General features: G+C 37.5%; 1 protein-coding gene across 3 annotated transcripts in view; it reads right to left on the bottom strand.

Moving 5' to 3' along the window:
* The window catches only part of DMXL2 (Dmx like 2), a 150,860-nt gene that overhangs the window by 29,920 nt on the left and 95,836 nt on the right, over positions 1-25,104 (bottom strand). For all 3 annotated transcript variants that reach the window (XM_028100071.2, XM_028100070.2, XM_088024791.1), the window contains exons 18-23: positions 21,591-23,267; positions 18,547-18,657; positions 14,411-14,580; positions 3,683-3,780; positions 3,093-3,258; positions 987-1,251 (exon numbers count right to left, since the gene is read on the bottom strand). In XM_028100071.2, coding sequence (XP_027955872.2) covers positions 987-1,251; positions 3,093-3,258; positions 3,683-3,780; positions 14,411-14,580; positions 18,547-18,657; positions 21,591-23,267 — 2,487 coding nt within the window. The remainder of the gene's footprint in view (positions 1-986; positions 1,252-3,092; positions 3,259-3,682; positions 3,781-14,410; positions 14,581-18,546; positions 18,658-21,590; positions 23,268-25,104) is intronic.

Consider the following 25,104-nt stretch of genomic DNA (forward strand, 5'->3'; position numbering starts at 1 on the left):
TCTCCACACTCAGCACTGAGCCCAGCACGGGGTTTGATCCCTCAACCCTGAGGTCACAATCTGAGCCAAAATCAAGAGTTGGAGACTTAACTGACAGCCACCCAAGCGCCCCTGTATTGTTTCTTTTGATTTGTTCCAGAAAACAACAAAGGGAGAGGAAGAAAGAGACTAGACCCAGTAGGTAAACGCACACGTTTGTGACATGCATATGTAAATAAAATGCAACAAGAATCACACTGTTCTGTATCTTGTTTCACTTCATAATACAGTACATATTAACACACTGATCTACCCCATTTTCTAATGGCACACTATTTCTGTAGTATGGATATACTATAATTCATTTAACTATTCTATTGACAAACACTTAGAATGTTCCATTTTCTAAAAATTATGGCAAAGAGTGCTTATTAAAAAATGCCCTCCAGACCCTTTTAAAAAATCTGAATTATCTGGGATAACTAGAAGTAAAGAAAGCTTATCACACAAGAATAAAGGCCCATGCACTAAACCAGTGTGTGCAACAGCCAAAATTCTTACTTAAAAAACAAAACAAAAAAACACTGGCTGTGTTATTATATGGAAAGAGTTATACAATGTATAAACGTTATGTATGCTTCAGTTTAATATAATTGGTTTTTGTTTTGTATTTTTTCCTAAATAAACATAAGTTCAAAAACAGCCTTTTTTTAATTTTATTTTATTAGGTTATGTTAGTCACCATATAATATATCATTAGTTTTTGATGTAGTGATCCACTATTCATTGTTTTCACATAACACCAGTGCTCCATGCAGTATGTGCCCTCCTTAATACCCATCACCGGGCTAACAGCCTTCTTTTAAAAAAGAAAAAGAGGGGCACTTAGCTGGCTCAGCTGGTGGAGCGTATGACTCTTTTTGTACATTTGAGCCCTACCCTGGGTGTAGAAATTACTTAAAAATAAAATCTTAAGAAAAAGAGAGAGAAACCCACAAATGTCCTACCTTGATGTTCATCATCCTCCTTTGGTGTTTGTTCCAATAACGTGTCCAAAGCTCGGGTATAATCTTTCATTACCCAATAGGCAAGACTACGTAGGAAAGGATCAGGATGTAATCTTTTGCAATCAAATCCTGAGCCATCCTTTTGGCAACCCAGAATCTTCTGATTTAGGATGGATATATAAGTGGATGAAGTCTCAAATTCAGATTCATATAAACGGGCAATAACCATGGCTAGCTGAATATCTTCCATTTTTTCAAGACATACCTATAAATATTAAGAAATACTTATTTAATGATAATTACTTAGAGATATGAAATATTCCACTGATACCCTAAAATCTACCATTTATATTCTCATAGTGGTGAGGGCATCCAGAGGTTGAGACAGTAAGTCAAGCAAATGACTGCTTGATAGAAGATTAAGGAATAGCAAGAAGAATAAGAAACTAGAACTTAGCAGCTTCTGGCCCAGAAAGATCATTTATAAAATAAGCATAGGACAAATATCAACATCACCTCAGACTTAGGTCAATTTAAATTAATAATATTCATTTTAAATTAAATATACTTATGACATTTGAATTTGTATATTCAGTTCCTCTTAATTCCCAAATAAATTTCCACATAAACTATTACTATTTTAAAAGAACCTTCTAATTAAATAAATAACGTACGAAATAAAGCCACATATTCTATTTTTACTCTAAGTTTATATTCTAATGTAATTACTCATATAGAGAATTTGAGGTCATTCAGGCAATAAAAGCATCTCTCAATCAACATTTTTCTTCTTCTCCTGATTATCTTCTAGGTTAAACTTCCCATTTCAAAATCATAAATATTTGTTATTTTATTTTTTTAAAGATTTTATTTATTTATTCATAAGAGACAGAGAGAGAGGGGCAGAGGGAGAAGCAGGCTCCCCGCTGAGCAGGGAGCCCGATGAGGGACTCGATCCCACGACTCTGGGATCATGACCTGAGCCGAAGGCAGACACTCAACGACTGAGCCACCCAGGCACCCAAATATTTATTTTAAAAAATCATACACCAGAGATAATTTTGAAAATATGACTAATTCTAAATGTAGAGAATTTCTTTTTGTTGGATATTTCCTATTTCTTCTAAAATGTATTATTTCCAATTATTTCTATTATTCCTTCACTGGTTTGGACTGTTCATGATAATAAGTATCAAGGAGGAAGATCTCATAAACAAACAGTAACATTCATAATTTCTCTTTTTTTAAAGATTTATTTATGAGAGAGAACAAGCAAGCAGGAGTGGGGTGTCAGAGGGAGAAGGAGAGAGAGAATCTCAAGCCAACTCTCTGTTGAGCACGGAGCCTAACGCAGGGCTCCATCTCAGGACCTGAGATCATGACCTCAACCTAAATCAAGAGTTGGATGCTCAACCGACTTAGCCACCCAGGTGTTCCCATAATTTCTCTCTTAATCAGCTGCCAGGTGTATATATCAAAAAATGCAAAGTTTTACCTCTTCATTCATTTTCCAATACCTAAGACAACTATATTACAAAACAATACAAATGGCAATTTCAGTTCCTTATCTATGAATTTCATTTAGAAAAAAAGAACTTAAAGTAGCTGTCTACTCCAGAGAAGGAGGTTGTGACCTATACACACTGCAAACAGTTCAGAATCATAAGATGGCTAGGAAGAAAATACTCATAAGCCATTTTTTGATAATATACCTGAAATGCAATATTCCCTATATAAAATTTTTGGTTTATGTTTCACACCTGAAGATTTATAATTTCATTTATCACCACACCACTATTTAAGTTCAGTGACCTCTGTAGTTATTCTCTGTCCTTACAAACATAGGACAGAAAATTACAGTCTAACTGAACATAAAAAAAAAGGCAATTCAGTATGTAGAATTATGTTGTAATGAACTTTACAAATCTGTAACCTAATCTACTGCACACAAGTTTTCTGATTTAAAAAAATTTAATTTATAATGCAAGTAATAAAATAAATTTCAGTATTACAAACTGAAAAAAAAAAACAAAGAAAATTACAGTCTACTCTACATTTTCAGGTTTTCAATCTCCTACAAGTATCTCACAGCATATTTTCTTGTACCTCTATGGCATCTTTCAATGAACCAGCTAACAGGAAAAAAGCAGCAGATTGTTCAAAGCGTTGTTTTCCAAGTAAAGAGAAAGCATTTTTCAAAGCGGCTTTACGCCATCTATCTTCATTAAAGTTGTGGCTGAAAAATGTTGTCATCTTTTCATCATGCTGTGACCTGGGAACCAGAACACAAGTATCAGCGGTTAAGGGAAATCTAAAATATTGTGAACCCTTTGCAGAATATCTGAAAATAACCTCAAACATCCATCTGAAATAATAACTTCAGTGATAGGTATTTGTTATCAAGCTTCTCTTCACTTCTAATAAGGAAAGCTCAAAGTCCCTGTATATACATAAACAGGACACATTGTTTACTTTTCAAAGTGCTTTTATCAGCTTTTTTAACAACATCCCACCCTTTAGGTTAAGTTGAACCAATATTATACCCATTTTTTGCAGATAAAGGAACCAAGATACAAAAAAGTAAGCTAATCTGATCACACTCATATATCTAAGTGCTTTCAAAAGCATTAGCATCAGAAGATTTGCAGTACAATCTTCATTCCACTAAATTCACGTTCATTGTTGAGGCAATTTACCTAAACAGACCCCACACTACTGCTTTCTTCTTCATTGAAAGGTAGAATAATGCAGCATCCAAGGCATCATTGTTCCTCTGAAAAGATGCTTTGGCAACCTAAATGGCAAATAAAATATTCTATTAACTATTTGATAAAAGAATTACAACCAATTAACCAACAATTAATGCTTCCCTGCTCTTACATGGCTGATGGTAACCATGGAGATGAGAAAAGTTGGCTCTATTCCACAATCTCCAGTAGCTTATAATATATGCTCTGAGAGACAACCATTTGTACTCCAGTAATAAAAATAATAATAGCAACTAGCAATTTTACTGATTACTTCCGTGTACCAGGCACCAGTCTAAGTGCCTTTTATTTATCTTATTACATCCACAATCCATGAGGATTATCCCCATTTTACATAGGCAGCAACGGAGACACAGAGAGGTTAAGTGAACTGCCTAATGTCACACAGTAAGGTATGGAAAAGGTATTAGAACCCAGGTAGTAATAAAACTGTCACCCATACGAAACAAAAAAGAAGGCAGAATATTCAAATAGATGTGACCTTTTCCTTGAAAATCAAATGTTACAGGGCGCCTGGGTGGCTCAGTTGTTAAGCGTCTGCCTTCGGCTCAGGTCATGATCCCAGGGTCCTGGGATCGAGCCCTGCATCGGGCTCCCTGCTCGGCGGGAAGCCTGCTTCTCCCTCTCCCACTCCCCCTGCTTGTGTTCCCTCTCTCGCTGTGTCTGTCAAATAAATAAATAAAATCTTTAAAAAAAAAAAGAAAGAAAATGTTACATTTCTTTTTTTTTAAGATTTTATTTATTTATTTGACAGAGAGAGACACAGTGAGACAGGGAATACAAGCAGGGGGAGTGGAAGAGGGAGATGCGGGGCTTGATCCCGGGACCCTGGGATCATGACCTGAGCCCAAGGCAGACGCTTAACAACTGAAACATCCAGGCGCCCCAAATGTTACATTTCTTAATGTTTTGTAAAAGCTAAAATGCTAACTTCCATAGTTGATGTGATTTCACAATTTAAAGCTCTCTCAACTCATGCTGATACAGACATCTGTGAATAAATATCAATTGTATATACAATTGTATATACAATACACATTTACTACAGACAAAAATAAGTGCTTGTGTTTTTTAAACATACTTTAAAAAAAATTCTTTTTTGGTATTTTTCCAATCAAATTTTGACAATTCTAAAGGACTGAGACACCCTCTTTCTGGCATGTAATTCAAATACAGAAGGTTGAATCTCCATTATTTTCAAGAGCTTATAAATTTCAGTTCTTAGAAATTCCATGAGAAAGAGTCTTAATGAGCACATGACTGATAATCTCCTCGGAGCTTACAGCCAAAGTTGCTGAATTCATGCAGAACTAATCAACTCAGGATTAAGTTTAAAAATTAAGCCAGTAACATTACTGTACATATTATTTTGAACACAATTACTATACAGACCGCATCTTAATTTTTCAGAGACACTTAGATAAGTTCTGCAAATCACTAAGTTGAGAGATATAACAATAAAAACAAGACGTTTTATTAGCTCACAGTGACTGATGGTAAAGCAAGAAACTACCAAGACATGGGAGAGGCGGAAATTGCATCACGAAAATGTTGTATTCTCAGTACTTATTTATTTCTCTTCTCCCTTTTTAGTATTTTCTCTGCCTTCAATCATTTAACTTAGTATTTTGATGTTTAATAATTTTTAGAGAAATTTTTATTCATTTTTAGCTTATATATCTCAAGGCAAAAATTCACATATCCCTTTGATGCAATTTTAAGAGATACATTTCTTGTGGAAATAAATCATATGTAAATATCAGAAATAATTATATGACAAAACTGATTGTTGACAAGAAATTAAAGAGATCTTTGTAGACAACATCTGAAACATTTCAGAGAAAATATGTCCTCTTTTTTCCATTGCTTTAGAATATAAAAATTTAATGTAGATACTGTGTTATTTACATACTATAACAATTAACTCTCCCTATACACCAGAAACTACATTACTTGGTTGGTGTGAGAATAAATTCCTTCTTACATTTGTGCCTATTTTGAGGAGAGAAACACTGATTATCTTATTGGCAACTTTACATGTACAGGAAAATGACATTTCTGTGTTTCCATTTCAAACTGATCTGAGGGCCACGATGAACACAAGAATCTCAGGATACTAACTGAGATGAAGATCGTGCATCCCTAACCACCCTCAACCTACCAAATGAAAATGAGCCTGGGGGATATACATTTTAAATAAGTTTGCCTGGAGATTCTTCCGTCACTAAAATTTGATGACTACTACTGTAGAGGAATGAATTCCTCTTGGGAGAAATAAATCTATACTTCACAAATGTAGTATCATTAATTGTACTTGTGGGAATTTCAATGAGCTCCTACAAGTAAACAATAAATGAGAATTCCACCTTTCTAACCCCAGTAGAGTAGAAAGGGCAGAGACTCAGTCTAACACTTAACTTGGAGCTTGGGCGGGTTACCTAACCTCTCCAACCCTAGTCCATCAGGTAGAAATGAAGATGGTAATGCAGGGCTGATAGGATGATTTTTTTTCCCAAAGGTTTTATTTATTTATTTGACAGAGAGAGAAAGAGAGCACAAGCAGGGTGTGAGGCAGGCAGAGGGAGAAGCGATGCGGGACTCGATCCCAGGACCCTGGGATCATGACCTGAGCTGAAAGCAGATGCTTAACCGATTGAGCCACCCAGGTACCCCCAATAAGATGATTACACGCAATAATTTATGAAAAGCAACCAGCACCAACCTGGCACACAGCAGGTGCTCAATAATGGTTTGTTTCTGCAACAATGAAAGAACTTTCAGCTTCCAGTAACAAACTATTGAACTAATTTTTTTCTTAAGGGAATCTACCAGAAAACAGATTCCAAATGCCTGTCTTAAAAAATTTTATAGTGTGTTTAATTTGCTGCCACAGATACATTCTTCAAGTGCACAAAAATCAAAACCTTTTTTTAAATTTTTTATTGTTATGTTAATCACCATATATTACATAATTTGTTTTGGTGTAGTGTTCCATGATTCATTGTTTGTTCATAACACCCAGTGCTCCATGCAGAATGTGCCCTCTTTAATACCCATCACCAGGCTAACCCATCCCCCTACCCTCCTCCCCTCTAGAAACCTCAGTTTGTTTTTCAGAGTCCATCATCTCTCCTGGTTCGTCTCCCCCTCTGACTTATTCCCCTTCATTCTTCCTCTCCTGCTATCTTCTTCTTTTTCTTTTTTCTTAAAATATGTTGCGTTATTTGTTTCAGAAGTACAGATCTGTGATTCAGCAGTCTTACACAATTCACAGCGCTCACCGTAGCACATATCTTCCCCAATGTCTATCACCCAGCCACCCCATCCCTCCCACCCCCCACCACTCCAGCAACCCTCAGTTTGTTTCCTGAGATTAAGAATTCCTCATATCAGTGAGGTCATATGATACATGTCTTTCTCTGATTGACTTATTTCACTCAGCATAACACCCTCCAGTTCCATCCACGTCGTTGCAAATGGCAAGATCTCATTCCTTTTGATGGCTGCATAATATTCCATTGTGTATATATACCACTTCTTCTGTATCCATTCATCTGTCGATGGACATCTTGGCTCTTTCCACAGTTTGGCTATGGTGGACATTGCTGCTATAAACATTGGGGTGCACGTACCCCTTCGGGTCCCTACATTTGTATCTTTGGGGTAAATACCCAGTAGTGCACTTGCTGGATCGAATGGTAGCTCTAATTTCAACTGTTTGAGGAACCTCCATACTGTTTTCCAGAGGGGTTGCACCAGCTTGCATTCCCACCAACAGTGTAGGAGGGTTCCCCTTTCTCCACATCCCCTCCAACAGCTGTCATTCCCTGACTTGTTAATTTTAGCCATTCTGACGGGTGTGAGGTGGTATCTCATTGAGGTTTTGATTTGGATTTCCCTGATGCCGAGCGATGTTGAGCACTTTTTCATGTGCCTGTTGGCCATTTGGCTGTCTTCTTTGGAAAAATGTCTGTTCATGTCTTCTGCCCATTTCTTGATTGGATTATTTGTTCTTTGGGTGTTGAGTTTTATAAGTTCTTTATAGATTTTTGGATACTAGCCCTTTATCTGATATGTCATTTGCAAATATTTTCTCCCATTCTGTCGGTTGTCTTTTGGTTTTGTGAACTGTTTCTTTTGCTGTGCAAAAGCTTTTTATCTTCATGAAATCCCAATAGTTCATTTTTGCCCTGGCTTCCTGTGCCTTTGGCGATGTTTCTAGGAAGAAGTTGCTGCGGCTGAGGTCGAAGAGATTGCTACCTGTGTTCTCCTTTAGGATTTGGATGGACTCCTGTCTCACATTTAGATCTTTCAACCATTTGGAGTCTATTTTTGTGTGTGGTGTAGGGAAATGGTCCAGTTTCATTCTTCTGCATGTGGCTGTCCAATTTTCCCAACACCATTTGTTGAAGAGACTGTCTTTTTTCCACTGGACATTCTTTCCTGCTTTGTCAAAGATAAGTTGACCATAGAGTTGAGGGTCCATTTCTGGGCTCTTGATTCTGTTCCATTGATCTATGGGTCTGTTTTTGTGCCAGTACCATACTGTCTTGATGATGACAGCTTTGTAATAGAGCTGGAAGTCCGGAATTGTGATGCCGCCAGCTCTGCTTTTCTTTTTCAATATTCCTCTGGCTATTCGGGGTCTCTTCTGGTTCCATACAAATTTTAGGATTATTTGTTCCATTTCTTTGAAAAAAGTGGATGGTATTTTGATGGGGATTGCATTGAATGTGTAGATTCCTCTAGGTAGCATTGACATCTTCACAATGTTGGTTCTTCCAATCCATGAGCATGGAACGTTTTTCCATTTCTTTGTGTCTTCTTCAATATCTTTCCTGAGTATTTTATAGTTTTCTGAGTACAGATCCTTTGCCTCTTTGGTTAAATTTATTTCTAGGTATCTTATGGTTTTGGGTGCAATTGTGAATGGGATCGACTCCTTGATTTGTCTCTCTTCTGTCTTGGTGGTGGTGTATAGGAATGCCACTGATTTCTGTGCATTGATTTTATATCCTGCTACTTGACTGAATTCCTGTTTGAGTTCTAGCAGTTTTGGGGTGGAGTCTTTTGGGTTTTCCACATGAAGTATCATATCATCTGCAAAGAGTGAGAGTTTGACTTCCTCTTTGCCGATTTGGATGCCTTTGATTTCTTTCTGTTGTCTGATTGCTGTGGCTAGGACTTCTAATACTATGTTGAATAGCAGTGGTGAGAGTGGACATCCCTGCCGCGTTCCTGACCTTAGGGGAAAAGCTCTCAGCTTTTCCCCATTGAGAATGATATTCGCTGTAGGTTTTTCGTAGATGGCTTTTATGATATTGAGGTATGTACCCTCTATCCCTATACTCTGAAGAGTTTTGATCAAGAAAGGATGCTGTACTTTGTCAAATGCTTTTTCTGCATCTATTGAGAGGATCATATGATTCTTGTTCTTTCTTTTGTTAATGTATTGTATCACGTTGATTGATTTGCGGATGTTGAACCAGCCTTGCAGCCCAGGGATAAATCCCACTTGGTCGTGGTGAATAATCCTTTTAATGTACTGTTGGATCCTATTGGCTAGTATTTTGGTGAGAATTTTTGCATCCATGTTCATCAAGGATATTGGTCTGTAATTCTCCTTTTTGATGGGATCTTTGTCTGGTTTTGGGATCAAGGTAATGGTGGCCTCATAAAATGAATTTGGAAGTTTTCCCTCCATTTCTATTTTTTGGAACAGTTTCAGGAGAATAGGTATTAATTCTTCTTTAAATGTCTGACAGAATTCCCCTGGGAAGCCATCTGGCCCTGGGCTTTTGTTTGTTGGGAGATTTTTGATGACTGCTTCAATTTCCTTAGTGGTTATAGGTCTGTTCAGGTTTTCTATTTCTTCCTGGTTCAGTTTTGGTAGTTGATACATCTCTAGGAATGCACCCATTTCTTCCAGGTTATCTAATTTGCTGGCATAGAGTTGCTCATAATATGTTCTTATAATTGTTTGTATTTCTTTGGTGTTGGTTGTGATCTCTCCTCTTTCATTCATGATTTTGTTGATTTGGGTCATTTCTCTTTTCTTTTTGATCAGTCTGGCCAGGGGTTTATCAATCTTGTTAATTCTTTCAAAGAACCAGCTCCTAGTTTCGTTGATCTGTTCTACTGTTCTTTTGGTTTCTAGTTCATTGATTTCTGCTCTGATCTTTATTATTTCTCTTCTCCTGCTGGGTTTAGGCTTTCTTTGCTGTTCTTTCTCCAGCTCCTTTAGGTGTAGGGTTAGATTGTGTATTTGAGACCTTTCTTGTTGCTTGAGAAAGGCTTGTATTGCTATATACTTTCCTCTCAGGACTGCCTTTGCTGTATCCCAAAGATTTTGGACAGTTGTGTTTTCATTTTCATTGGTTTCCATGAATTTTTTTAATTCTTCTTTAATTTCCTGGTTGACCCATTCATTCTTTAGTAGGATGCTCTTTAGCCTCCATGTATTTGAGTTCTTTCCGATTTTCCTCTTGTGATTGAGTTCTAGTTTCAAAGCATTGTGGTCTGAAAATATGCAGTGAATGATCCCAATCTTTTGGTACCGGTTGAGACCTGATTTGTGACCTAGGATGTGATCAATTCTGGAGAATGTTCCATGGGCACTAGAGAAGAATGTGTATTCCGTTGCTTTGGGATGGAATGTTCTGAATATGTCTGTGAAGTCCATTTGGTCCAGGGTGTCATTTAAAGTCTTTATTTCCTTGTTGATCTTTTGCTTAGATGATCTGTCCATTTCAGTCAGGGGGGTGTTAAAGTCCCCCACTATTATTGTATTGTTGTCAATGTGTTTCTTTGCTTTTGTTATTAATTGCCTTATATAATTGGCTGCTCCCATGTTCGGGGCATAGATATTTACAATTGTTAGATCTTCTTGTTGGATAGACCCTTTAAGTAGGATATAGTGTCCTTCCTCATCTCTTATTACAGTCTTTGTTTTAAAATCTAGTTTGTCTGATATAAGGATTGCCACCCCAGCTTTCTTTTGGTGTCCATTAGCATGGTAAATGGTTTTCCACCCCCTCACTTTCAATCGGGGGGTGTCTTTGGGTCTAAAATGAGTCTCTTGCAGACAGCATATGGATGGGTCTTGTTTTTTAATCCAATCTGATAGCCTGTGTCTTTTGATTGGGGCATTGAGCCCATTTACATTCAGGGTAACTATTGAAAGGTATGAATTTAGTGCCATTGTATTGCCTGTAAGGTGACTGTTACTGTATGTTGTCTGTGTTCCTTTCTGATCTTTGCTGCTTTTAGGCTCTCTCTTTGCTTAGAGGACCCCTTTCAATATTTCTTGGAGGGCTGGTTTTGTGTTTGCAAATTCCTTTAGTTTTTGTTTGTCCTGGAAGCTTTTTCTCTCTCCTTCTATTTTCAATGACAGCCTAGCTGGATATAGTATTCTTGGCTGCATATTTTTCTCGTTTAGTGCTCTGAAGATATCTTGCCAGTCCTTTCTGGCCTGCCAGGTCTCTGTGGATAGGTCTGTTGCCAATCTAATATTTCTACCATTGTAGGTTACATATCTCTTCTCCCGAGCTGCTTTCAGGATTTTCTCTTTGTCTCTGAGACTCGTAAGTTTTACTATTAGATGTCAGGGTGTTGACCTATTTTTATTGATTTTGAGAGGGGTTCTCTGTGCCTCCTGGATTTTGATGCCTGTTTCCTTCCTCACATGAGGGAAGTTCTCTGCTATTATTTGCTCCAATATACCTTCTGCTCCTCTCTCTCTTTCTTCTTCTTCTGGGATCCCAATTATTCTAATGTTGTTTCGTCTTATCGAATCACTTATCTCTCGAATTCTGTCCTCGTGATCCTGTAGTTGTTTCTCCCTCTTTTTCTCAGCCTCTTTATTTTCCATCATTTGGTCTTCTATATCACTGATTCTCTCTTCTGCCTCATTTATCCTAGCAGTTAGTGCCCCCATTTTTGATTGCACCTCATGAATAGCCTTTTTGATTTCGACTTGGTTAGATTTTAGTTCTTTTATTTCTCCAGAAAGGGTTTCTCTAATAACTTCCACGCTTTTTTCAAGCCCAGCTAGTATCTTTAAAGTCATGATTCTGAACTCTAGGTCCGACATCGTACTAATGTCCATATTAAGTAGGTCCCTGGCTGACGGTACTACCTCTTGTTCTTTTTGCTGAGGTGATTTTTTTCGTCTTGTCATTTTGTCCAGAGGAGAATAGATGAATGAGAGAACAAAATGCTAACAGGTTTACAACGTCCCCAGCAAATACACTGTATACAAATCAGAAAAGACCTGAAACCCGGGGAAAAGAAAGGGAAAGAAAGAAAAAAGAAATAGAAAAAAAAAAAAAAACGAAAAAAAAAGATAAAAACAAAAACAGAACAATACAAAAAAAGCAGAATGTGATCAAATATGATCAGGAGTGCATAGATCAATGCCACACACTAGATTTTGGGCGTATTTTGGTCTGTTAGAAAAAAGTGCCTCCTAAAATTTTAAAGGAAGAAAGACATATATGTACAAAATAAGGGTGGATACAATGAAGGGATAGGAGATGACCGTAAAGATGAAAATTATAAAAGATTTTATAAAAGGACTTGATAAGAAGTTGTTTGAAAAAAGAAGATTTAAAAAAAAAAAAGAAAAAAGGGAGAGAATGTGATCAGGCAGGAGACTAGAACAGAACCATACACTAGTGATTTAGGGTATATTTTTATCTGTTAGAAGAAACTATCTCAAAATTTTAAAGAGAGAACAACTTATATATATATGCCAAAAATAAGGGTAACTACTATGAAGGGATAAAATATGACTCTAAAAATGAAAAATAAAAAATGTTTTGTTTTTTTTTTAAAAGAGATTGATAAGATGTTGGTTGAAAAAGGGAAAAAGAAAAAGAAAAAAAAACAGTTAACAAAAATTAACTTTGATGAACTAATGAATCATGGTAAAAAAAAAGCCATGAATTCTATGTGCAGTATTCCCCTAGCGCTGGAGTTCTCCCGTTCTCCTTGATCGGTAAACTTGGTCTTGGCTTGCTGGCTGTTCTTGCTGATCTTCTGGGGGAGGGGCCTGTTGCTGTGGTTTCCAAATGTCTTTGCCGGAGGCTGAATTGCCCCGCCCTTGTCGGTCCGGGCTAAGCAAGCTGCTCGGGTTTGATCTCAGGAGCTTTTGTTCCCTGCAAGCTCTCCGTACAGCCTTGGAGGACCAGGGCAAAAATGGTGGCCTCCCAATCTCCACCCGAAGGAGCTGAGAACTCGGGGCCCCACTCCTCAGTGCGCCCCCAGAGAAAAGCAGTCACTCCCTTGTCCCTGGTCTCCGGCCGCTTTCCGTGCTCACCCGGCCTGTGACCGAGCGTTTGTATCTCTGGCACCCGACCCCGTGTGGAGTCTCCAAACCCAGCAGATCCCTGCGGTGCGTTCCCGCGCCGCTCCTCCCCAGGAAGGAAGGGGAGTCTCCCCGGATTTGCCACTTGTTGGGTCCCTGCTGCAGGAGCAGTGGCCCAACTGGGCCGCTGATCACAGTTTATGGCCACCCCAAGCTGAGAGCCCGCGCCTCAGCTCCGTCTCTGCAGCCGGCTTCCCCGCTCTGATACCTGGGAGCTCTGGCACACTCAGGCTCCCCCGGTCTTTCTGTGACCCCAAGGGTCCTGAGACCCCAGTGTCCCGCGAGGGTTCCACCCCCGCTTAGCCACTGGAGTGATATCCCTCAGCGGAGCCGACTTCTAAAAGGTCCGATTTTGTGCTCCGCGGCTCTAGCACTTGCCAGAAGCGGCCGGCGGAGGCCCCTCCCCTGCCGTCTATCCTCCCGAATATCGCCTCGGATTCACTTCTCCGCACGTCCTACCTTCCAGTAAGTGGTCGCTTCTCTGTTCAGATAGTTGTTGCTACTCTCCTCTTTGATCTCCTGTTGAGTTCGTAGGTGTTCAGAATGGTTTGATCCCTATTCAGCTGAATTCCTGAGACCAGACGAAATCTAGGTCTCCTACTCCTCCGCCATCTTGCTCCGCCAAAATCAAAACCTTTTATTGAACGGTATTTTAAGTGGGCAAAGGAAGTTTGCTATTTATTAACCTAGCCATACAGAGAATCCTTTATATAAAAAGAACTTTTATATCTATAATGTACATACCTGATAACAACTTAAGTTTGCTTTCTAATTTAGATTTTTGTGTTTTCTTTTGTAAATACTGTTATTGAAGTATAGTTGACAATGTTAAAATAGTTTTGGGTGTATAACAGGGATTTGACAATACTATACATTATGCAATGCTCACCATAGTAAGTGCTGTCACCATCTGTCACAATACAATGTTATTACAATCTTACTGACTATATTCCCTGTGCTGTACTTTTCATATCCATGACAAACTTCCAGTTATTAAAAAAAAGATTTTGAATTTTCTCAAACTATGACACACCTCAACTGAGAGCAGAAAATAAGCAATTCCATAAATATTATAAAGTCAGTATATATGCAAAAGGCAATTGATATACTACAAAAACATTTTATAAAGGTCAAGTTTTTGGAATCTCCAAAAGTTTTTATTTAAGAAATTCTCAAGATCTCAAGATGCAAAAACTAATTCCCCACTACAGATTTTCTGGAAGATAGTATCTTTTAGATAATATCTTTAAGATTTTTTTTAACTTAAGCATCCAATGAAATAAAATTACCTTTTCAATGCATCTTCGAAGAGTGTTAATATTCCTGACCCACCAACCTATTCCCATAGCTCTTAACTCAGACCATTGAGGGTCCCCTCTCTGAATTGCTGGAATCATATTAATCAGTTCTTCTTCAGCCTCAGAATGAAAAGCCCAGGCAAAATGGCAGGTAGACACACCTAAATTAGAAATACAAAATAATAACCTTCAGAACTATGTCAAAAAAAGAACAAAAATAATTTTTCACATAGTCATGTAATTATTCATTCATTCTGGAAAGAACTTTCGAGCAGGAAAAAAAACGGTAAAAGGACGTCTTTCATCATTTGGGATTTTACACTAGAAACTTTTAAAAATAAGAGCAATGGCAGAATACATAAACCAAAAATCTCTTTTTTCCAAAGTATTTGCTTTTTTTCTCTGCAAAAATAAGGACACTAAAACTTAATCACTGGAAAGATATTTGAACATAGAGTCATTTATACGTGCACACACCAAACTTATCAACAGTGAAAGCTTTGGTCAAGTCAAAATATCTTGGTCTGTGTCCTTGGGTGTTTTTTCACAGCAAGCCACTTGCTTGCAGACCATATCCTTTAGCACTGAATACTGAAAACTGCCCCATTCATCCCTCTGGCCAAAGAGCTAAATATCATTTCACAGTAAGGTCTCACCTTCAAGACAGTTGCAGGGAATAACAACAGTCAGGAGATACATTCCTCTGCCTTCTGCACCCTGGCTAAAAGTAGCTTAAAGCTGCCTAATACTGATGGTATATGGCAAACTCTTTTTGTCATAATAGAAGACTGACAGGGATCTAGGTTGTATTTAGAGGCAACACCATCAGACTTGGGAGTACAAGGGAGTTTATCAACAGTTTAACTACTGAGAACACCTTATCCCACTTAGAGCAGGTGAAGAGGAAACACGAGGGAAATGACACACACAAATTGATGAGAGATAGTGGGAAGCCAGAAAGAATTCCCACAAGAGCCTAGAAAAGAAGCCAGACTCGTGAAAGTAGCCATCTATAAGGACCCATTTTGGAGCTCATGTCTGAAGTCAATGATAGTCACATTACAGCCCAGGCTTCTCAATGCTAGAAGACCATCAATGTTACTAAGTATAATTTTTTCATTGACAACTACTATATAGACTTCCAATATAGTTTAAAACTTTTCTAATCATTACTGCTTCACAATAGTTCCTTCAAAAAGTATAAAAAGAAAATTATGACCATTTTGAATAATAATCTTAAGTCTTTTAAATTTCCCATTGCTAACATTTATATACAACTGTGCTTGAAATCACAGCACACACACACACACAAAAACAACGTAACAAGCCTTGACTGACACCATAAATTTAGGGGAGAATGGTCAAAATTTAATAACACCAATTTGTAGTTTTTCAGAACCCAAAAGGCAGATTAATTTTTAAATCTTTGCTGTATTTAAGAAATAAACACTACATCAAATAACTGATACTTTCCTTTAGAAGTTGCTATTACATAGCAATGCACACAGTATACCTTTGCTAATAGCAAATTTATAATATAAAGAATGTAAAATATATTACATTTTATACCCTTAAATGAAATGTGATTAATTAAATTTTTGGTATGATTAAGTGGAAACAAAAAACACAGGGATGTCAGGGGAATTAGATCCAGAAGGCAAGATTAAGAGAGCAGTGAATATATTTGGAAGCCTAACTATTTGTGTTTATTTCAGTATAAGCATTGCATTGTAAGTCATATACTCACAAGTAAAGCTGATGTTTCGGGAATATCTGCCAGATAGTAATCCAGTAGATTTGCATACTTGTAGCGTACTGCCACACACCCTGATTTGAGATACAAGGATTTATATCAGCCCCCTGTTTTACAGATTAAAAAATCATAACTACAGAGTTTAAGATGACCTGCTCCATATCTTAATACCAAAAAAAACAAAAAAGATATTAAGAAAAAAAAAGAACAGGGGCACCAACAGGTAGTTATTTATTTATTTTTTGCCTACCAATAGCAGGCTATTCTTTGCAGTTTTTCTCTGTTCTTCTTAGCCTTTCTATCTGTATACTATCTACTAAGCTTTTTCCCTGAAAACTGTTCCTAATATCATCACCTATAATAGCAGTCACTTCTTATGTGCAGTGTTTTATTTTTTTATTTTTTATTTTTTTAAAGATTTTATTTATTTGACACACAGAGAGACAGCAAGAGAGGGAACACAGGCAGGGGGAGTGGGAGAGGGAGAAGCAGGCTTCCCATGGAGCAGGGAGCCCGACGCAGGGCTTGATCCCAGGACCCTGGGACCATGACCTGAGCCGAAGGCAGACGCTTAATGACTGAGCCACCCAGGTGCCCCCTTATGTGCAGTGTTTTAACTGCATCAAAGAGAAAATGGAATTTTCAATTCCACAACTGTCATTAAGTGATTCAGTACCATCTATCATTTAAAACTAAAATGTGAAAGAACCTCTAGATACCATTTTTTTAAACCTAATCAAATGGCACAGATTGTTTAGAATGATAACATCAGGGGTTGACAATGGGTTAAGTTCTGGAATCATCAAACACTGCTTCCGGGAATGTAAATGAGTACAGTGTTTCTGTCTGGGGCAATACTTATCAAGAGTTAAGAAATTTCACTCTTAAATACAGAGAACTGGTGGTTGCCAGAGGGGAGGTGGTGGGTGGATGGGTGAAACAGGACAGGGATTAAGAGTACTCTTATCTTGAAGAACACTGAAAAATGTACAGAACTGATGATTCATTGTACTGTACAGCTGAAACTAACACTGTATATTAATTATACTTGAATAAAAAAATACTAAGATACAGTTATGTTCAGAATTTAGAATACTGGCCTGGCAATACTATAAAGTGTTGACTGAAGCATTAAAAATAAAAACAAACTACCTTAAACAAAAAAAAATTAAGAATTTTCAAGCTCTCTGATTCAGTAATTCCACTGTTGGAAAAGTAACATGAGGAAATAATCAGATATATATATATATATATATGAATATTTATATGCAGAGTTATAGCGTCATTCATTACAGTGATCAAATAGAAAAGAAAACCAGCAAAATTTATCTCAAAAATAAAGGACTGGATAGATGAAACATAGTTTAGAAACATGATAGAATATCAGACAGCTGTATAGGATTATATTTTCAAAGAACATTTATGAGGGTAAAGGGTAAGTGCTATGGCTAGGAACAACAAATTATAAAGCCTGGTATTCTAGTTCCTACAATACTAAAGCATTATTTATGGGGCTGTGTCCAGGATGCTGGTTTCAAAAGGAACATAGTCTAATGAAGACTGCACTGGGCTGGGATTCTAGTTCCAACCTCTATTAATAAATAACCCTATATCTTGGGCAGGTCACTTTATAGTTTCAGTTTTTTATTTTTTTTAAAGATTTTATTTATTCATTCATGAGAGACAGCCAGAGAGAGGGAGAGAGAGAGAGGCAGAGGGAGAAGCAGGCTCCCCACAGAGCAGGGAGCCCAACTCGGGACTCGATCCCAGGACCCTGGGATCATGACCCGAGCCAAAGGCAGATGCTTACCAACTGAGCTACCCAGGTGCCCCTAGTTTCAGTTTTTTAATCTGTAAATTAGGGGGCTGACATAAATTTTTACATCTCAAATCAGGGTGTGTGGCAGTACGCTACAAGTATGCAAATTTACTGGATTACTATCTGGTAGATATTCCCAAAACATCAGCTTTACTTGTGAGTGTATGACTTATAATGTAATGCTTATATTAAAATAAACATAAATAATAATACATAGGGCAAAATTCACATAATTTTTAAAGAAAAGATATCAGACATCAAAGAAGTTCAGAGCCACTTTTTTATGGCCTTAGGCATACGAGGTTTACTCCTAAGCTACTATGACTTTAGTGAGTAAAAGTCTGAAAAACTGAGAGAGAAGAGCCAAAGTCACAGAGTAGAGCTGGAAGAGGCACAGAGAAGGGTAAGTGGGTACCATGGGACAAGAAGATCTTAAGGCTAATGGTAAGTATGCATGTAATGACTTAGCTAATTTTTCTATCCAAATACAAATACAAATATTTCATTAAATATGAAATAAAAGTTGTGCAAAGCTTCAAACAAGGAGTTAAATACCTTGATGAAGTAGCTGTACTCGGTATAAAGGAGGCAGCGATGTCAAAAGGCATGTGTGCAAACGCATAGCTAGTAAGTATCTCAAACCACACTCGTCTAGTGTGTCTCTTCCTGCAAACAAACCAATAAAAAATTAGGAAATAAGCATTAAATTCAAAAATAACAATTTACATAAAATATGTGTTTGAGTGTATCCTTTGTCAACACTTGAATATCTTTATTAAAAATATATATCTTTACAAAAAGTATTTGTAAATACTAAAACTCCCAAATGAAAAATGTGTGGGGAAAATATAATTACCTATTAGTACAGGTAGTAACAGTACTTACACCTACTCATAATAAATGAAATCTTGAAATACAATAAAAAATATATTAACTATAGTAAGCTAGGTACAATCTTAAGAAGCATTTCCTACGTGAATTCAGATGAGATTTAAAAGACAGGAATTACAGATCTAAAATAAAATCACTTATTTATTATCATTATTATTAAAAAGGTAGTATTTTCTAGTCTGGTTAGCTCAACTGATATATAGTACTATGAAAGATTTAAAATCCAATTCCCTAGGCTAGTTTTACAAAGCTAAGGTTGACCCTTAACCTAATTTCACAATATTACTCCTATTTAAAAGTTGCACAAAGGTATGAAAGTGTGGTGAGTTTAATTAAAATTATAGCCACTGTTGGAGGAAAGCAATGCAAAAGTATGAACAGCACCCAGACCAGTAAGTGCCACTTAGAAAGTACCAAGAATGTTGAATCAAATAATATTTTCTAGAAGAAAATAAAATGTTTTAAATTCTCAAAGTTCAAGTTTCAGCTCTACTTCCCATTAGCTATTTTCATTCATCCATTCATTCATTTCTCTATTCAACAAATCAAGCATCTACTACAGGTGAGCCACAGTTTAGGTGCTGGGGATTTGGTGGTAAATAAGACAAAATCTCTCCTCTCACAGTGCTTACATTTTAGGAGACAAAAACAAACAACAAAGAAACAATGTGTCTGATGGCAAGTAATGCTACAGAAAGAAATAAAAAGCAGGCTTGACAGAAAGAGAGTACTGGAGCAAGAGTGTTCTATTTTATATAGTGTAGCCAGGGAAGAACTTTCCAAGAAGATGATGTTTCAGCAGAAACCTGAGGAGATAAGGGAATGAGCTGGGCATAAATTTGGAAAATGAGCATTCCACACAGAGGAAACAAAATGTGCAAAGACCGTGAGACAGAACCGTGTCTATCGTCTTCCTGGGACACAAGGAGGCCAACGTAGTAGAGTGAAAATGAATGCAGATCACACGGGGCCTTGTGGACCTCTGCAAGGATCTGGCTTCTATTCTAAAGTGAGATAGCAAGCCACTGGTGTATGCTGAGCAGAGGAGAGATTAAATGTGATTAATCGCTGGTTCCTATGTGGAAAACAGACCGAGGTGCCAAGAATGAAGCAGTTTTGGAGACTTTGTCGATAACCAGGCCAGAGGGGACAGTGACTTGGACCAAAGTGGTAATAGGAGAAGTGGTGAGAAATCACTGGATCCTGAATATAGGAGAACTGGTAGCATTTGTCCAAAGACTGCATATGGGGTGTAAGAGAAAGGAGAGTCAGGAATACCTTTAATTCCACTGGGAAGAATTCATTTACTTAGAATCCATTTACTGAGATGTGCAACATACTAACTCTGAGCTTCAGTATCCCACTGTGAAATGGACACATTAATTCCTGCCTTAGTTACCTCATGAAAGGGCACTGTGACCAGGATGAGCCATTTTAATATTGCCCAGCCAATCACACAGTTCTGAATCAGAAAGTTTAGGCTATTTTTTCCATGGATTGTGGCCTATTTTCTTAATATCCTAGAGTAAAAACTCTAAAGTTTCCAACAAAGGCTTAAGACTATTCTGGGGAGAACCTTGCTCTATTGTACACAACACCTCATAATCATTAGGATTTGTTTTAATTAACATGTTTAGGAAATTGGTCACAGGCAAAAGCTTCTAAGGTCTCTAGTTATTTTAATCTACAAAGAGAAAACTTTGGGGATATATTATAAGGAGATAAACCTGTATGAAGAGATATATTCCAGGTAGCTTTGAAGAACAGTCTTTTTTCCTCAAATTTGGAGGTCTTGTGAAATAATAACAGTACACGCTGGGAGGCAATGATGTATCCACATATGAACCCCAGTTCTGCCATTTACTACGTGTGTGATCTTATATGTCACTTAATCTCCCTAAGGATCAGTGTCTTCATCTATAAAATTTAGTATAATAATAGCTACCTACCAGAAGATTGCTGTGATAATTAAGTATGAAAAAGTACATAAAGTGCCTGGCACATAGCAACTGTTCACTCCTCCACAATGTTTACTGAATGAATGAATGATCAATAATTTTCGGTCTCCTTGGCTAATGCCATCATTTACAATCAACACCATTACCTTCAACTATCTGCATAAAAGAGAATGGGATCTAGTTTCAGGAGACAGCCAAAAATGGTCTGGTTACAGAGCAAATTAATCAAGACATACATTAGAGTGAAATGTATTAAAACCTGTTTCTCAAGAGACGTTCCAGAGAAAATTAGGTAATTGTAAAAAAAAAAAAATTTATACTTAGAAAAGGGAAGAGGAACAAGTTCAGTTCACGAGGTCCCTATGAGCCTCACAGTTCAATAGTAAAATTATCAAATGGGCTATTATTACTAAAAGTAAAATAAAAATTAAAATAAGCCATAGGAGTCAATATGTTTGAAAAAACAAGACTACATAGATCTAAAATGACACAAAGCTTTCAGTGTAAAAACTCATGTGAGAATGCACACAGATATCACAAATCCATGAAGTCATATGTGCAAGTCATAGCCTACCCCAACTGTCTTTTCTTTCACAATTAATCATATTATGTAACAATAATTGTCTACTAGAGAGGTCTTGTCACCGCAAGGTTTAAAGAAAGACTGCAATTTAATATGTGAGTCATTATATACATTATAGAAATGACTCTATTCATGATAACTTTGTAAATTTTAGTGAGAATATTTACCTGAATAACTCTTATCTCTGTTTTCATCAAGCTCCGTACTGGTGGTAGCCACCGTATCAGCCAAAGCTACAAGGAACATCTGCTCCAAACGGGTAAGGCCTGGTAGACTTGAGTGCATAAGATGACTTGAAAGTACCCTAGCATGTTCTTGGCCAAAGTAAGCGGGTCCATACTGAGAAAGATTTATTACTTTTGACTTGTTTTCTCTCTGTTCTGGCTCTAAATCTATATCATCTGTTGTTATATCCTGGATTTGGAACAGCTCTGAATACTGATCTTCTGGTTCACTTTTGGTATGATCTTCATAGCTCTGGGGTATTTTTGTACTTTCTTCTGAAATTCTGTAGGTTGTATCTTGATCTGCAGCAAGCAGTGCATATAGTGGTAGTGGAGGAATAGAATCTATCTCAGTATAATCTCGAGTACCATCCTTTCCTATGGTGACGGTATCCTTCGCCGTACTGCCACTTACGCTAATGGTTCGGGAAAGATGTCGCTTAGTCCCTTCTCCAGCATCAGCATCTCTAACTATTGCAACTTCACCTGCAATGCATTTTACTAAATGAGAGAGAATAGCTTTAGCCCTCCGAACTTTCCCTAAATCCATCAATTCTAACAGCTGAGTTGGATGATACTGTGGGAGAGTAGGGGAAAGTACATGTGCGGCCTCAAATAAGCCACCATCCTGAACTACAGTTGGTGAACAAAAAACATCATCAGCAATAGCTGTGCCTTCAACAATACTTTTCCTTGATAACATACTGGATTTAAAGGCAGAATGATCTTGTATTGCTGTCTCTTCTGCATCAGGACTATCAGGTTCAATGTCTCCAAATTTGACAGCGTGCTTCCACTGTGCATACACGTGCATTTCACAATCCATTCCTACCACCAATATCCCATCTCTCACCCAGGAGAGAGAAACAGGCAGCGAAGGTGTACCATCAACAGAAGACACCAAGTCTATAGATCTAAGAAGAACCCATCTTGACCTAACTCCTTGCTTGATACTACCACCTAGTGGTAAAGTAATGACAGCTACTCCATCCTTACTATTGATTTGCTCAGTCACAATTCCTGAAAGCCGCCCGTACATGAAGATATTAGCACCAACCCCCACTGTGAGAATGTGGGAGCCATCTTCTTTTGATACCCAGTCCAAATGTACTAAATGTTTGATATTTGGAATAAGGTATCTATCCTTGCTCAAAAGTGCATCTGATTTACTGTACACAAACAGATTACTGTCAACACTGACCCTTGAATCAAGTACACTCCCAACCTTGACCAAATCATCAAGATGAATTGTTTGTTCTAGAACCCATTCTGATCCTCCTGTAGATTCACATTCAAAGATGCAAACATGCATGGAAAATTCTTTAGAAACAAAACCATTGTGGTGGACTGGTTGTTTGTAAGCCACGGCAAGGCGACCCGTGTAGGAACAGCTAACAGCAACTGGTCTTCCCACAATGTTCACTGTACTGCTGTTATCTTCTCCTTCATCATTCATCAAGGGCCATCTCCTCCAATGGTAAGTTTCCTTCTCATCACTTTTGCATTGTAGGTTGGCTTCCATACTACACTTCCAGAAGCGTACTTTATTGTCAGAACAAGTTGTAACCACTAAATAAGGTGCAAGGCACACCGGATAAATTGAAGAAGAACTCAAATGACCTTAAAAAAGAAAAAGCAGATAGTCATAATAGAACCACAAAATAAAATGCTAATAATCAAGTTCTACAATGTCATAAATACAAAGCCACTATAAGCTTCTTCATTATAATTCTGCAAACCCCCCTTAACTAGTGCTTTACACTAAGCATCCACTGGCCAAGATATCTACACAAGTCTTGAACAGCCCATTGGTGAAATGAAATTATGAATAATCACTTAATTAGTTCTTAGGTGATTAAGTTTAAATGAGGTGAATATTCCATTAAAATAAAACTCAAACACAATAAAACAAGTCAACCTGTTATCACTAAATCTGTTACCCGCTGTAATTTACATAGGCCTTCACTACATGCCTCGCTGGACTTTCAGTCTCCGCTTGTTTTCACTTTCATCAGAGATGCTTAAGCCATCACTACAGTTTCCCATTCAAATGCCCCTAACCCAGCCCCTGAATAATCCAAACCCTATCTGCCCCTACCAACAAAATATTTTCAGACAGCTAAACAGACTGCTAGATCTCACCATTTCTATAAGGTTAATTCGAACTCACAACATTGAACCAGAATCCTCATAATTAATCCTGACTGCCAAAACCAACACTGCCCATCCACTGTCAACTATAACGTGAGGAGTAACAGTGATAAGGACTGGGGTCAGAAGACCTGGATTCAAGTTCTAGTCCATCAATAACTCTGAAATGCTGGGAAAGCCACTTCAACATCGGAGCCTTTTCCATCTAAATATTAGGGGTCATGTTACTACTTCCCTCGGAATGTTACTGTCAAGTAACATATTTACAAGCATTTTACAAAGCCTCTGCAAAATATAATTTATTATATTACCAATTCTGATAAACTTGTGTATACCCCAAACTTTCCAAACACTTTGAAAGACTAAAAACTGGCCCAGAATGCACCTGCCACAAAAGCCCAGAGTAAACCGTTAATGTGATCTTTCCAACTCTGAATTCAAACCTATCTTATGGATGAAAAAAGAACCTTCATACTCAAAATCATTCACCAGTAATTAGAACAGTCTTGAACCTCCAATTTCAGTTCCCAAAAATAATATTCTGGGAACTCGTTAATAATAGTTCTACAAGTGACAGATCATTTTAAATGTACCTGCCCTCCAAACTATCTGCCTTGTTAAATTCAGTATCATTCTAGGCTAGCCAAACTATAACCGTGCATCCTACATATCTTCCCCACACTACCTGCCAATTCCTGCTCAAACATATTTAATAAAGGTGATACATGATTAGCACAACGTGCTAATGAACAGCCTCAATTTAAAAAAAGTTCCAACGATTTGCAAATGAACACATTTGTTCTTTGCAACTGTACTATCATATTATTCCTATTCGTAGGAAATCATAGTGCAGGCAAGAAACTTCACATCAAAACTTATCACTTTCCCTCAGGCTGATTACCTTTATCACAGGAAACTTTCCAATAAAGACATGTTTCTTTTTTTTTTTACCTCTTTAAATTTTTTATTGTTATGTTAATCACCATATATTACATCATTAGTTTTTGATGTAGTGTTCCATGATTCATTGTTTGTGCATAACACCCAGTGCTCCACGCAGAACGTGCCCTCTTTAATACCCATCACCAGGCTAACCCATCCCCCCACCCCTCTCCCCTCTAGAAACCTCAGTTTGTTTTTCAGAGTCCATCGTCTCTCATGGTTCGTCTCCCCCTCCGACTTACTCCCCTTCATTCTTCCCCTCCTGCTATCTTCTTTTTTTTTTCTTAATATATATCGCATTATTTGTTTCAGAGGTACAGATCTGTGATTTCTAAACAGATAAATCATTACTAGAAAATTACAA

The sequence above is a fragment of the Eumetopias jubatus genome, unplaced genomic scaffold (genome assembly GCF_037043125.1).
Source record: "Eumetopias jubatus isolate StellerSeaLion01/CBP00866 unplaced genomic scaffold, mEumJub1_p1.0 scaffold_7, whole genome shotgun sequence".
NCBI classification, from domain to species: domain Eukaryota; kingdom Metazoa; phylum Chordata; class Mammalia; order Carnivora; family Otariidae; genus Eumetopias; species Eumetopias jubatus.